Genomic DNA, 13,049 nt, shown 5'->3' on the forward strand with positions numbered 1-13,049 from the left:
GGCCACTGCTTGCAGTGCCGGCATACCATATGGGCACCAGTTCGAGTCCCAGCAGCTCTATTTCCAATCCAGATCCCTGCTCACGTGCCTGGGAAAGCAGCAGAGGTTGGCCCAAGTCCTTGGGTCCCTGCACCCATATGGGAGACCGGAAGAAGTTCGTAACTCCTGGCTTCAGCCTTGTCCAGCCCCGGCAGATGCAGTCACTTGTGGAGTGAACAGCAGATGGAAGATCGATCTGCTCGCGTTCTCCCCTCTCTCCCTCTCTCCTTCTCCCTCTCTCTCTCTTCTTTCCCTCCTCCCCTTTCTCTCTTCTCTCTCCTCTCTCTCTCTCTCTCTCCTTCCCTTTTTTTTTTTTTGTTAAATAAGAGATAAAGGGCAGTTAAAATTTGTTAATCACTGCTCTGACCTTAAAGGGTAATGCTATTTTGAATCAATTTAGCATTATAATGCCCCATGAAAACAATTCCTCAAAACAGGACTCTATATATAAATATGAATATATAAATAAACATACATTCATATATGTTCACACACACAGCAGAGAGGCAAGGTGCTTGGCACAGTAATTGAGATGTCACTTGGATGCCTGGCTTCACATTTTGGCTCCATTTCTGATCCAGCTTCCTACTAATGTGCATCCTGGGAGGCAGCAGGTAATGGTTCAAATACTTGGGTCCCTACCATCCATGTGGAAGTCCCAATTGAGCTTGGGATCTTGGTTTCAACCTAGCCCAGCAAAACTGTTACAGGCATTTAGGGAGTGAACCAGCAGATGGGACATCTCCCTCTCTCTTTCTTTCTCTACCTTTCGAATAAAAATAATTTTTAAAAATGCAAACATGTAGTGGAGAATGAGTAAAATTTTTTTTAAAGATTTATTTATTTATTTGAAAGGCAGAGTTACAGAGAGGCAGAGGCAGAAAGAGAGAGAAAGGTCTTCCATCTACTGGTTCACTCCCCAAATGGCTACAACGGCTGGAGCTGGGCCAATCCAAAGCCAGGAGCCTGGAGCTTCTTCCGGGTCTCCCATGCAGGTGCAGGGGCCAAAGGACTTGGGCCATCTTTCACTGCCTTCCTAGGCCATAGCAGAGAGCTGGATTGGAAGTGGAGCAGCCAGGACTAGAACCGGCACCCATGAGGGATGCCAGCACTGCAGGCGGTGGTTTCACCCTCTATGTTGCAGCACCGATGCAGAGAATGAATAAAATTTTTAAAAAAGATCTAAAATAGAGTCAGAGAGTCTTTTGCACAAGGGGGAATTTAAATTATTATAGCACACTGTGAAAATAACATCAGGGAAAAAAACACTGAATTCTAGATAGGATGATACTAAAGAGACTCAACTAGTACTAGACCTAGCACATTTTATCTGTGAAAGTGTGCTAAGAATGGAAAAAATGTGTACCATCATTGCGAGTCCCATCTGTGTTCCTGATTCCAGCTTCCATTAAAGTGTACCCTGGGAGGCAGAAGGTGATGGCATGAGTAGTTGGATACCTAGATTTAGTTCTGGGCTCCTGGCTTTGGCCTGTCCCAACACCAACTGTTGCAGACATTAGGGAATCAACTAGCAAATGGAAGACCTCTCCATGTCTCTTTCTCTGCCTTTCAAATAAATTAATTTTTAAAAAAAATTGTTCCAATGACTCATTTTATGAATCTGACAGCAAACTTTTATTCCCAGTGTTTGGTTTTACTATTGATATTAGTAACTGATGAAATATTACAAAGTTCAAATTTTCCTGGTTATACTCTTTCTTTTTTTTTTTTTTTTTTTTTAATTTTTTGACAGGCAGAGTGGACAGTGAGAGAGAGAGAGACAGAGAGAAAGGTCTTCCTTTGCCGTTGGTTCACCCTCCAATGGCCGCCACGGCTGGCGCGCTGCAGCCGGCGCACCGCGCTGATCCGCTGATCCGATGGCAGGAGCCAGGTGCTTCTCCTGGTCTCCCATGGGGTGCAGGGCCCAAGCACCTGGGCCATCCTCCACTGCACTCCCTGGCCACAGCAGAGAGCTGGCCTGGAAGAGGGGCAACCGGGACAGAATTCGGCACCCCAACCGGGACTAGAACCCGGTGTGCCGGCGCCGCTAGGCGGAGGATTAGCCTAGTGAGCCGCGGCGCCGGCCTGGTTATACTCTTTCAAGACAAGATTCAAGGTTTTTTTTAATACAACTAATTTCTGAATGAAAGTTGAATGTTGTTTCTTATTAAAATCTGATTCAAGCCTCAAGTCTATAGTTCATTTTCAAAGGACTCAAGAATGACCATTATTTCAAAATTACTCCCTTTTGTTATGACTTAGCTGAACTTGGAAGTGATTATTATCTTGCCTCTGAGAACAATAGTCTATTTAACTCTGGGAAAGTCTGTTGTGCTCTTCATAAAATGCTACCCACCAAATATCAGTTAAATTGCTCACTACTTTTGTTTCTTTTTCATAGGAGGTCTTTATATTCAACAAGCCTTTTTATTTATATAGTAGCTCATAAAGTTCAAAGCAGTTTTGCCTATATTACACCCAAGAACTACTCTGTGTATTAAAAGTTTTCATGAGTTTTCTTAGTCTCTTAAGAAAAATTCAGATAACACAAGATTCTATTTTACATGTGCTATATACTATCAAAACAGAAGCAGCCATCTTTTTATTTATTTATTTGAGAAGCATAAAGACAGAGGGAGAGTGCATGCTCCCATCCATCGGTTCATTCACCAAATGCTGGCAAGGCTGGGAATGGGGAACCAAGAACTCAATCTGGATCTCTTATGTGGGTAGCAGGAATCCAGTCACTCGAGCCATCCATCATTGCTGCCTCTGAGGGTCTGCATTAGCAGGAAGCTGGAGCCAGGAGCCAGAGCCAGGAATCAAGCCCAAGTACTTTGATCTGAGACACAGTTGGCTAAACTCCAGCTCCTACTTGTTCTTTTTTTTTTTTTTAATGCATCTTTCCTAGAACCCTTGGAGTTAATTTTCAATTTTTAAGTTTACATCCAAGCTAAATAAAGTAATTTTTAAATAATATATCCAAAACAATAATTTAACAAATATAATTTATACAATGAATGAATCACATTAATTCTTTGCAGTGTTTTATCTGAAAAAATATATAAGTGGTTCTCATAAAAATTCAGAATTAGAAGTTTCCATGAGGATTCCTTGGAACTTGCAATACATTTTCCCATAGAAACTACATCATATAGGTTGGTTTAGTTCCTAAACCAGACCATAACCATTTATATCTTAATCACAATACTAACAGTAATATAGAACCAGTCACCATATCTAATATTTCCAGAGGAAAATGCCTTCCAAATTCCAGATTGGAAAGTCAGAGCACATTTCTACATCTCCTGGCTACAGGCTTCTTTCAAATTTCAACCTCCCAGAAGCTCTGAGTCCTTAGTAGTTTGTGGAAAGCAAAGAGAAACATTTACAGGTGAAAGGAGATGTAGAGGAATTAGCTGGTGTGGTTATGAAACGTAAAGCCAGTGTGAGGAAGAGATAGGCTGAGTACATACATATATTCTAAGCATACATGGAATGCAGCCAAAATAATAATTTAGATAGCAACACTCAATTTGTTTATTAAAATAATGGATTAAACTCCCCAGTGATAAAAATTTGACTCTTATTTAGATATGGAAGTTATGAAGATGAAATTAGTCATCTTCTATTTTTAAATGATAGCACAGATTTTTGTTCTTCAAAGAAGTAGTTGCAAATTGAAAAACATTAGACCTCAACCATTTTTCTACATAAGATGATTAAAAGTTTTTCTAACTCTTAAACAGGTAAAAGGATTAAAAGTGCTAAATCATCTACTCCACATAAGTCCCTCTCCCAGCTTTTCTCAACTCCACCTACCAAAAAAGTAGCAACTCTATAAATCTACAGAATACAATATAATTTAAACTCTGGTTTTATTATTTTAATATCATTAATTTAAGGCTTCTTGCTACCTGTAGGCAGAACACAATGAGCTAATAACAAACACATATAGTTAGATGTTAGGAGTTACAGAACAGTGAGTACTATTACAAATAGAACTGTTACCAGATTTACAACTTTTAAACGGCAACAAATTATTCAGTTCCTTTTTCTAAATTACATTCCTTTGACTAATTTTAAAGTTAGTTTAGTCCTGCCTGGGAAAATGACCTAATGAAATACCTCTAGGATTGCTTCCAGATCTACTGTGAAGAATCAGTGCTCCTACAGCCTAAATTCACAAGGCAAAGGAATGCTTCCTTCTTTCTTTCTGATCTTTAGAAAGCTTTGACCCTTGTCTTGTTTTTACTGCCCTATTTCATCACCCCGTGTAAAGCACTCTACATGATGAAATAGATACCACTGCTACGTGCTTCTGTAAAATAGAAAATACTTTTGAACAAAAATGAAAAGACTATTATCTTGCAAAAAGATATCAGAAAAAGATAAATTTTTTCCATGAAGCAAAATAGATGGTCACTATCATAAGGATTCCCAATTTCAATCAGTGGCTTGGGATACACCAGTTTGTTCTCAATGTCCTTGGTTGAACTCCAGGTCAGGTGCCTTGTAAGGTTCTCTTCTTGGCTACTCCAAGTTTTTTAGCCAGATTAACATTAGGATTAACATTGCAGGGACCCCACTTTTTGTGTTTTGTTTTGTTTTTATTTATTTGAGAGACAGAGAGTTCTCATCCACTGATTCAATCCCCAAATGCCTACAACAAACCTGAGCTGGGGGCCCAAGCTAGAACCTCAATCTAGGTCTCCCATGTTGGTGGCAGGAACCCAACCACTTGAGCCATCACTGTTGCCTCCCAGGTTCTGCATTGACAGGAAGCTGGAATTAGGAGCGGAGCTGAGTATCAAACCCAGGCACTCCAATGTGGGTCATCAGTGTCTTAAATAGTCTTAACCGCTAGGACAAATGCCCACCCAACATTCACATTATTAAAGAACTTAATTTAATTTCCTGAGCATGCTTCCTAATTAAACATCATTTCTGAGATACTAGAATGATTTCACTGTGAGATAATCTCACTGTAAAATTAAAAAATGTAAACTATATAATACATATAAGTATTTCTTGAAAAACAAAACACTGCATCAAAGGCAAGTTAAAGTAAGGTTCCAGGTTATTAAGTATTATTTTCAAAACTAGGAAACATTTTGAGGATACAAGTTTCACTAAAGACATACACTTTCATGTGCCAAAAGAATTTTCACAATCCTTAAGAATACAATATATGCTGTTTACATTTTGCTAAAAATCTTTGATATTTCTTAGCAGCATATTCCTACTATCTGGTTTAAGCACAGAGATTAAAAGGCATTTAAAAATGTAAATGCTCATTATAAACCACCTTAACAGAAGCCAGTGAACTCAAATGTCTCATACCTGTTGGATAGTAGGCTTGGGAGTACTGCGCAGAGGGTGTGTAGCTACTGTATTTTTGGGAGGAGCTGACCATCGTTTGAGGACCTTGTTGAACGTGTACAGACGTGGTGCTGGGCTGCAGTGTGTAGGTAACCTCAGTTGGAAATCTCTGCAGTACAGGGAATGGAACCCCTTTATCTGAAAAAGTAGGAGATGTCTCCACTTGTCCAGGGTGCATTCCAAGGGAGTTCTGCCAAGTTCTAGGAGGAATCGGGGTCCGATCTAAACCTTTCAGAGGGAAAGTACTGTGGTTGTGGGATGAAGTTGTCACGTAGGAGTAAGGAGACAAACTATCTCGCCGGAATGACCGGTGAAACTGTCCTACAGCCACTGGTCCTGCATAAAAGAAGAAAGTGCATTTACTGATTATACATTATACCATCAGACATATTAAAATTAAAACCAAAGACTACAAAATCTATTTTTCACCTATAGGTCATTTTATATTCTTTTTTAAAATCATTTTTTAAAGTTTAGAATCCAGAATATGAGATTCACATATAATGCTGAAATAATTATCACCTAAACTTTTGTTTGATTCTCAACATGGCTGTCAAGAGATAAAGTGGGCAGCCAATGTTGTAGTGTAGCAGGTAAAGCCAATGCCTGTGATGCCAGCATCCCATATGGCAATGGTTCATGTCCCACTGCAATCATCTAGGGAGTCAACCAGTAGATGGAAGACCTCTCTGTCTGTCTGTCTCTCTCTCTCTGTAACTCTTTGAAAATAAATGAAATAGGTTGGCGCCATGGCTCACTTGGCTAATCCTTCGCCTGCGGCGCCGGCACCCCGGGTTCTAGTCCCAGCTGGGGTGCCGGGTACTAGTCCCAGTTGCTCCTCTTCCAGTCCAGCTCTCTGCTGTGGCCCGGGAGGGCAGCGGAGGATGGCCCAAGTGCTTGGGTCCCTGCACCCGCATGGGAGACCGGGAGGAAGCACCTGGCCCCTGGCTTCGGATTGGCACAGCGCCAGCAGTAGCGGACAGTAGGGGAGTGAACCAACGGAAGGAAGACCTTTCTCTCTCTCTGTCTAATAAAAATTAAAAAAAAAAAAAAAAAGTACTTTCAAACTTCATGTATTTCTAAGAATCAAAATAAGTTTGAAAAAAAAGAAAATAAATGAAATAAATCTTTATATATATATATATATATATATATTTGAAAAACAGAGAGGAGACACAGAGAGAGATTGTCCATCTGTTGGTTCACTCTCCAGATGGCCGCAGGACAGGGTTGGGCCAGGCTGAAGTCTGGAGCCAGAAGCTTCTTCTGGGTCTCCCATATGGGTGCAGGGGCTGAAGCACTTGGCCATCCTCTGCTGTTTTCCCAGAGCATTAGCAAGGAGCTGGATTGGAAGTAGAGTAGCCGGGACTCCAACTGGTGCCGTTAGGGGATGCTGGCACTGCAGGCTGCAGGTCAACCTGCTGAGCCACAGTGCCAGTACCAAAATAAATCTCGAAAAAAGAAAAGGTAAAGTGTCCAAACTCTAACATTAAATCAAATATTCAATGTTAAAAGCCTTAAAAGATGATTCAGCCATCTTACCTTTTACCTTTATTAACTGATTCAGATTGTTTCAGTGTGTAAATTCTCTCTAGTAATTTTCCATTCAGACTTTCAAACCATTTAGGAACCTTAAAAATAGGCATGAAAATAAGCTCTGTATCCATAGATACAGAGAACAACAAGAATTATAATATAGGGGCTGGGGCCGGCGCTGCGGCTCACTAGGCTAATCCTCCGCCTAGCGGCGCCGGCACACCGGGTTCTAGTCCCGGTTGGGGCGCCGGATTCTGTCCCGGTTGCCCCTCTTCCAGGCCAGCTCTCTGCTGTGGTCAGGGAGTGCAGTGGAGGATGGCCCAGGTGCTTGGGCCCTGCACCCCATGGGAGACCAGGAAAAGCACCTGGCTCCTGGCTCCTGCCATCGGATCAGCGCAGTGCGCCGGCCGCAGCGCGCCGGCCGTGGCGGCCATTGGAGGGTGAACCAACGGCAAAGGAAGACCTTTCTCTCTGTCTCTCTCTCTCACTGTCCACTCTGCCTGTCAAAAAATAAAAAAAAAAAAAAATTAAAAAAAAAAAAAAAATAATATAGGGGCTGGCACTGTGGTCTGTAGTGCCGCCATTCCATACAGATACCAGTTTGAGACCTAGCTGCTCCACTTCTGATCTAGCTCCCTGCTATGGCCTGCGAAAGCAGTAGAAGATGGCTCAAGCACTTGGGTCCCTGCACCTACATGGGAGACCCAGAAGAAGCTCCTGGCTCCTGGCTTCAGACTGGCCCAGCTCCAGCCACTGGGGCCATTTGGGGAGTGAACCAGCAGATGGAACACTTTCTTTGCCTCTGCTTCTCTGAAACTCTGCCTTTCAAACAAATAAATAAATCTTTAAAAAAAGAAAGAAAAAAAGTCAGGTGTGAGAAGTTTAACCTTGATTTCTTCATCCCTTAAATCAACAATCATTTTCCATTGTCATTTTTTATTCAGACTATTTCTAGTAATGTCCCTTCCCAAATACCAGCAGCTCTCAAAACACTGGATTACATTAGAACCACCTGGAAAACTTATTAAAAATCTATATATCCAGGCCCAAAGATTCTGCTATTTGCTTTCTCTTATTTTACAAGGCAAAAGGTAATAAGAAGTGCAGAGAAAAGGAAAAGAAATGGTAACAATATTTAATGAGGAAAGGAAAAATATATGCTAATGTTGCAGGCTGAACTTATCTTATAATTCCTGAACACAAAATTAGCCTAATTTATTCCTAAGGAGAGTTTTTGTATTAAATTGGAGAAAACCTAACTTGTATGCTACTCAAGTATTCCCCTACATATTGAAAGACGGCAGTCAAAAGATCTCCTTTTCCAAATAGAGTGTAAACCTATTCAGCATGTCACATACTTCTCAATCTATTTTCTACTAATGAAAAATGTAAAGAATTACATATACATATACAAAAATGCAAATTCTGGAGCATTACAAATCAAGAGTTCTTTATCTAATGAGGGAAAAAAAAATCCTAGTTCAGAAGACTGAATGTATTCAAATGACAGATACCTTAATGATTTTTTGTTTTTGCTTAAAGCGCAAAAATAGTTTTTCTGACACTTAACTAGTAATTCCCCATGCACACACACTGTGAACTCTCCACTGACAGTCCTGTTTCTCTAAAGGAACATTTTTAGCCCTTCAGATCAGGTGTTTCTGAGTGTCTAAAACTACTCACTACTTGATTTCTCCTTGAATGTTTCACATGCCAAAAGGACATACTGACTACAGTATACAATAACTCACCGTCCTCCTTCTGCCTTCTTAAGGGGCAAGCTGTCGATGAATTTTCAGGCTGTCAATAACTGACAAAGCTAAAGAATTCTCTACCTTGATTTTTCAAATTCTGGCTTCTATCTGAATTAAAATATAAATTCTACTTTTATCATAATAAATTGTGTGTGATGACGTATCATCTGCTTTAGATGCTACTAACTTAAGAGCATTATCAGAAAGGTGTTTCAGTTTGTTTAAAAAAAATGAAAACACTTTCAGCTCTTCTTTATTCTTCTGGTAAGGGTCACTCATAGGGCTCTATTTTGATCAACTTCACATAGAATCAGAATATATATCTTCAGAATATCCTTAAGACATATTTGGCGGGGCCGGTGCTGTGGCATAGCGGGTAAAGCACTGCCTGCAGTGCCGCCATCCCATATGTGCGCCAGTTCAAGACCCAGCTGCTCCACTTATGATCCAGCTTTCAACTAGGGCCTGGGAAAGCAGCAGAGAATGGCCCAAGTGCTTGGGCCCCTGCACCTGCGTGGGCTGTTGCGGCCATTTGGGGAGCGAACCAGCAGATGGAAGATCTCTCTCTCTCTTTCTTCCTCTGCCTCTCTGTAATTCTGCCTTTCAAATAAATAATCTTAAAAAAAAATAGACATATCTGGCAAACTTTGAATTTAGAATTCTGGAACTGTAGTGCAGGATGGATTTCTGTTCTTAAAGATTTGATTCCTTTTATGGAAGGGAATCTGAAGGGCTCAATGGCCAGGAAAGAATCTCAAAATGTGTCTCTTGAGAGCTTGGTATTCCCAGGCAAAGACAGATTATCTGTTTCTCAGACTTGTTACTTAGTTTAGTTCCCTTTTAAAAAAATTCCTTAAAATAAACTGCCTTTGAAAACAAAATAACAAAAGTGTATAAACAAAAAGGGTGGGGGATATGTGATCTTCATATTTCTTATCAAGTATATTCTCGAAAGGTGAACAGGACAATTGGCTCTTTAAATAAAAGAACCAGGTCCTAAAACAGAGGATTCTATAGTAAAAGAGATAAAAAGTATTCAGACCCTAAGTTGAAGTAGCACACAGAAAACAAAACAAAACTGAGCAGCAGCAGTGAGTGCAGCCAGACGTAGAACCTGGAATGAGAACAAAGCTGTGCCAGTATTCTTGAAGTGACAACAGAATTACATTCCACTGAGCCAGTAACACAGTTCTCTAGTGAACCACACCTGTAGTCTAGGCAATGCACACCTGACACACCTGCACACACCAACAGGCAGAACAGCATTTAAAAACAAAAAGGAAATGCATGAGAACAATAACCAAGGTATATATGGGCTGACATATTATCTATACTACAAAACTACGAATTGATACTTTTTTCAACAATTGGTCAACAAAATGCTGACCAGTTGACACGTAAGTGAATTAGGATTCTAGAAGGTCCTTGTGTCTCTTCAACTAGATGGACCTTATCCTTAGAATACACCTGGGTTGAAGACAGGTGAAGGCAAAAGATTAGTGAAAAGAAAAAAATGAGCAAGAGTCGTTTCTTATGTGTGTATGTATGTGTGGTCCTTTGCATTAAGTGGCTATCCTGGGGCCAGCACTGTGGTGTATGGGGTACAGCCACCACCTGAGACGCTGGCATCCCATATGGGAGCCAGTTCATGTCCTGGCTGCTCCTTGCTAATGGCCTAGGAAAACCAGCTTAAGACAGCCCACGTGGGAGACGTGGAGGGAGCTCCTGGCTCCTGGGTTCGGCCTGGCCGAGCCCCAGCCATTTGCGGCCATCTAGGGAGTAAATCAGAGGATGAAAGACCTCCCTTTCTCTCACGGTCATCCCTCTCTCTGTGACTCTTTCAAATAAATACATTTTTTTTAAAAAGGTGTTTATCCTATTTCTCCCAGTAACATGTTTTTCAGTCTTTTCTCCTTAAGCCCACCAAAAACATAATCTGAAATATATATATATATATATACACACATATATACATACCAAATGTATATGTGTGTGTATATATATATATATACACATACCAAATGTCTTCTACGGAATTGTCTCGATTGCATTTCCCACCAAAGCCAATGGCCATCACATGGAAGCAGCTTAATATTCTTTTAGAATTCCTTTAAGAACATTCCTGTGCCACTGCTATCTTTCCAACTTAGAACTTAGCTAGAACTCTGACCTAGAGCCTTATCTTCTAAACACTACAGACACACAGCCTAGTCCCTTATCTTGTAAATTCCCCAAATAAACAAAGGACTGTGTCATTCATAGACCCAGGCCTAGGTTAAATTGAACATGGTGTTATTTTACTTGTATCTTTAAATTTTTCTCCATAACTCTAAAACAACCAAGACTTCTTTATATTAAACCTGCTAGCATGCTGAAAACGTGCCTGCTACTCTCCCAGTTGAAGGTGAAGAATGAATTCTTATAAAGTCTGTTGTTTCCTTGGCAGCCCACTTCTTATCAGGGGTCCTTTAAACAGAGAAAGGGTGTATCACCCCCCACTCACCTTCCTGGAAATCAAGTCTATACAATAATTCACCATCACAATGAGTGCCTGAAGTTTCCTAGACATACAGAGTTCATTTTTTTTTCTGAATATTGAGACTGTAGCCAATGGTGAAAAACCCAAAGGCTTACTGTAAATGTGAGCTTTCTAAAATTTTTAACTAAAACCTGACAGCTGTAAAGAAAACCATTTTTACTTTTCCTGCGTCTAACCGTTAACACTTTAAAGCATCAAGCTCTAACCAGCTGCAAACCAAAGAAATGCTTTGCCGTCATTCTACATAGCCGGGGAACCTTGCAAACCACCACCCATTGTTATGTTATATTTCTGCTCTTAGGATAGGTAAGTAGTGTCTACCATTCCACAGCTCACTTGGAATCTTGGCATAACTTAACCCTTCTTTCCCAGGTCGCTAAGACGAGGTAGCAGGTGCAAGATGGCATGTCTCTTCACAGGCGAACTTCCCCTCAGAGTGCCTTTCCCACACTTCTCTCAGTGGGAAGTATCCTGTGTTTTCTCGGCTGGGGCTCCGTTCCTTTTCCCCCTCGACCTGTGGAGTGCCTCTGCCTGCTTCCCGCAGGAGCCAAGGAGAGCCTGGCGGGCTGCTTCCACACCGGGGACTCCAACCAAGGCAGCCTCGGGAAGGCACAGGGCTGTGGGGGTTTGGAAGAAATCCTTGGGCTTTCAAGCCCCCGTGGGCATACGAGGGGTGAAACGCTTAAGGGCTCTTTGCAGAGGAGGTCCAGGAGGTCCTGTGGCCCTCTCTGGGGAGAAGCCAGGGTCGGGGTAGGCGGCCGGACCTGAGCCACAGTCTCGGGCACAAGGCGGAAAGGGGGCTCCCTGGCGCCTTTCGAACACCTCCAGGACAGGACGTGCGGAAGCAGCCCTCTGCAGTGGCCGTTGCTCCCCGCCGCCTATGTGGCCCGGGAGGCGAGAGTCGAGGAGGCCCAGACTCACCGTGTGGCTCGGGCCGGGGCCCCGCGGACTGTGGCGGCGGCGGCGGCGGCTCCTGCTGCTGCAGCGGGGAGGTGGAGGCCGAGGAGGAGGCGGAGGCCGAGGCCGAGGTGATGAGGAGCCTCTGGAAGCGGTTGGGCGGGCGGCAAGGCACCTCCAGGCCGGCCGCCAGCTTGGCCTTGTTGGCGCTGGTGAGCCTCTTCAGGTGCACCAGCAGCTGCGGCTGGTCGCGGCGGAAGTGCGGGCTGTGGAAGTGGTGGAGTGGCCCGTCGCCCGCCGGCCCGCCGCCGCCCGGCCCCGGCCCGGGTCCCGTGGTGCCGGGGCCGCCCAGCACCACCTTGCGGAAGCCGTAGAGGTTGAGCTGGCGGATGAAGCTGGTGAAGTTGGTGGTTTTGAAGAGCTCGGGCTCGGCCCCGGCAGCCCCAACACCAAGGCCACCGCCGCCGCCGCCGCCGCCACCACCACCACCGCCGCCGGCCCCTGGCCCCGGCGGGCTGAGCAGCTCGGCCTCGAAGAGCGGCTGGTCGATGAGCAGCCCCTCGCCGCGGCCGTCCCAGCGGATCGAGCGGTACCGGGGGCTGTTCACCAACCGCCACAGCTTGGCCGGGAAGTTGTTGGGGTTGATGGGGGTGGAAAGCAGCGCCTCCTCCATTGCCCCCGCCCGGGCCTGGGCCTCGGCCTCGCCCCGCCGAGCCTGGCTCTCCCACCCCGTTCTCGATCCCCCCCGGCCTTCGCTTCGCCCTGCCCCCTCCTGCCAGCGCCCGGCCCGCCGCGACCCGGGACCGTTGGCGCACGAGTCCCCGCCGCGCCTTCCAGCGCGGCCAATGGGGCCTCGAGTTCCCGCCGCGCGGCCCAGCGGGCGCGAGCCTGCCCTCCCCCTC

At 43.9% G+C, this 13,049-nt stretch overlaps 1 protein-coding gene across 2 annotated transcripts in view; it reads right to left on the bottom strand.

Moving 5' to 3' along the window:
* HSF5 (heat shock transcription factor 5) overlaps nucleotides 1–12,935 on the bottom strand; it is a 55,688-nt gene extending 42,753 nt beyond the window's left edge. Inside the window, exons 1-2 of one of the 2 annotated variants that reach the window (XM_070060983.1) lie at nucleotides 12,172–12,935; nucleotides 5,383–5,757 (exon numbers count right to left, since the gene is read on the bottom strand). In XM_070060983.1, coding sequence (XP_069917084.1) covers nucleotides 5,383–5,757; nucleotides 12,172–12,820 — 1,024 coding nt within the window. In that variant the 5' untranslated portion in view covers nucleotides 12,821–12,935. The remainder of the gene's footprint in view (nucleotides 1–5,382; nucleotides 5,758–12,171) is intronic. The other variant, XM_051824784.2, reaches the window with a different exon arrangement.
* Between the last annotated feature and the right edge of the window lie 114 nt (nucleotides 12,936–13,049).

Source organism: Oryctolagus cuniculus, chromosome 17 (genome assembly GCF_964237555.1).
Source record: "Oryctolagus cuniculus chromosome 17, mOryCun1.1, whole genome shotgun sequence".
In the NCBI taxonomy this organism is placed as follows: domain Eukaryota; kingdom Metazoa; phylum Chordata; class Mammalia; order Lagomorpha; family Leporidae; genus Oryctolagus; species Oryctolagus cuniculus.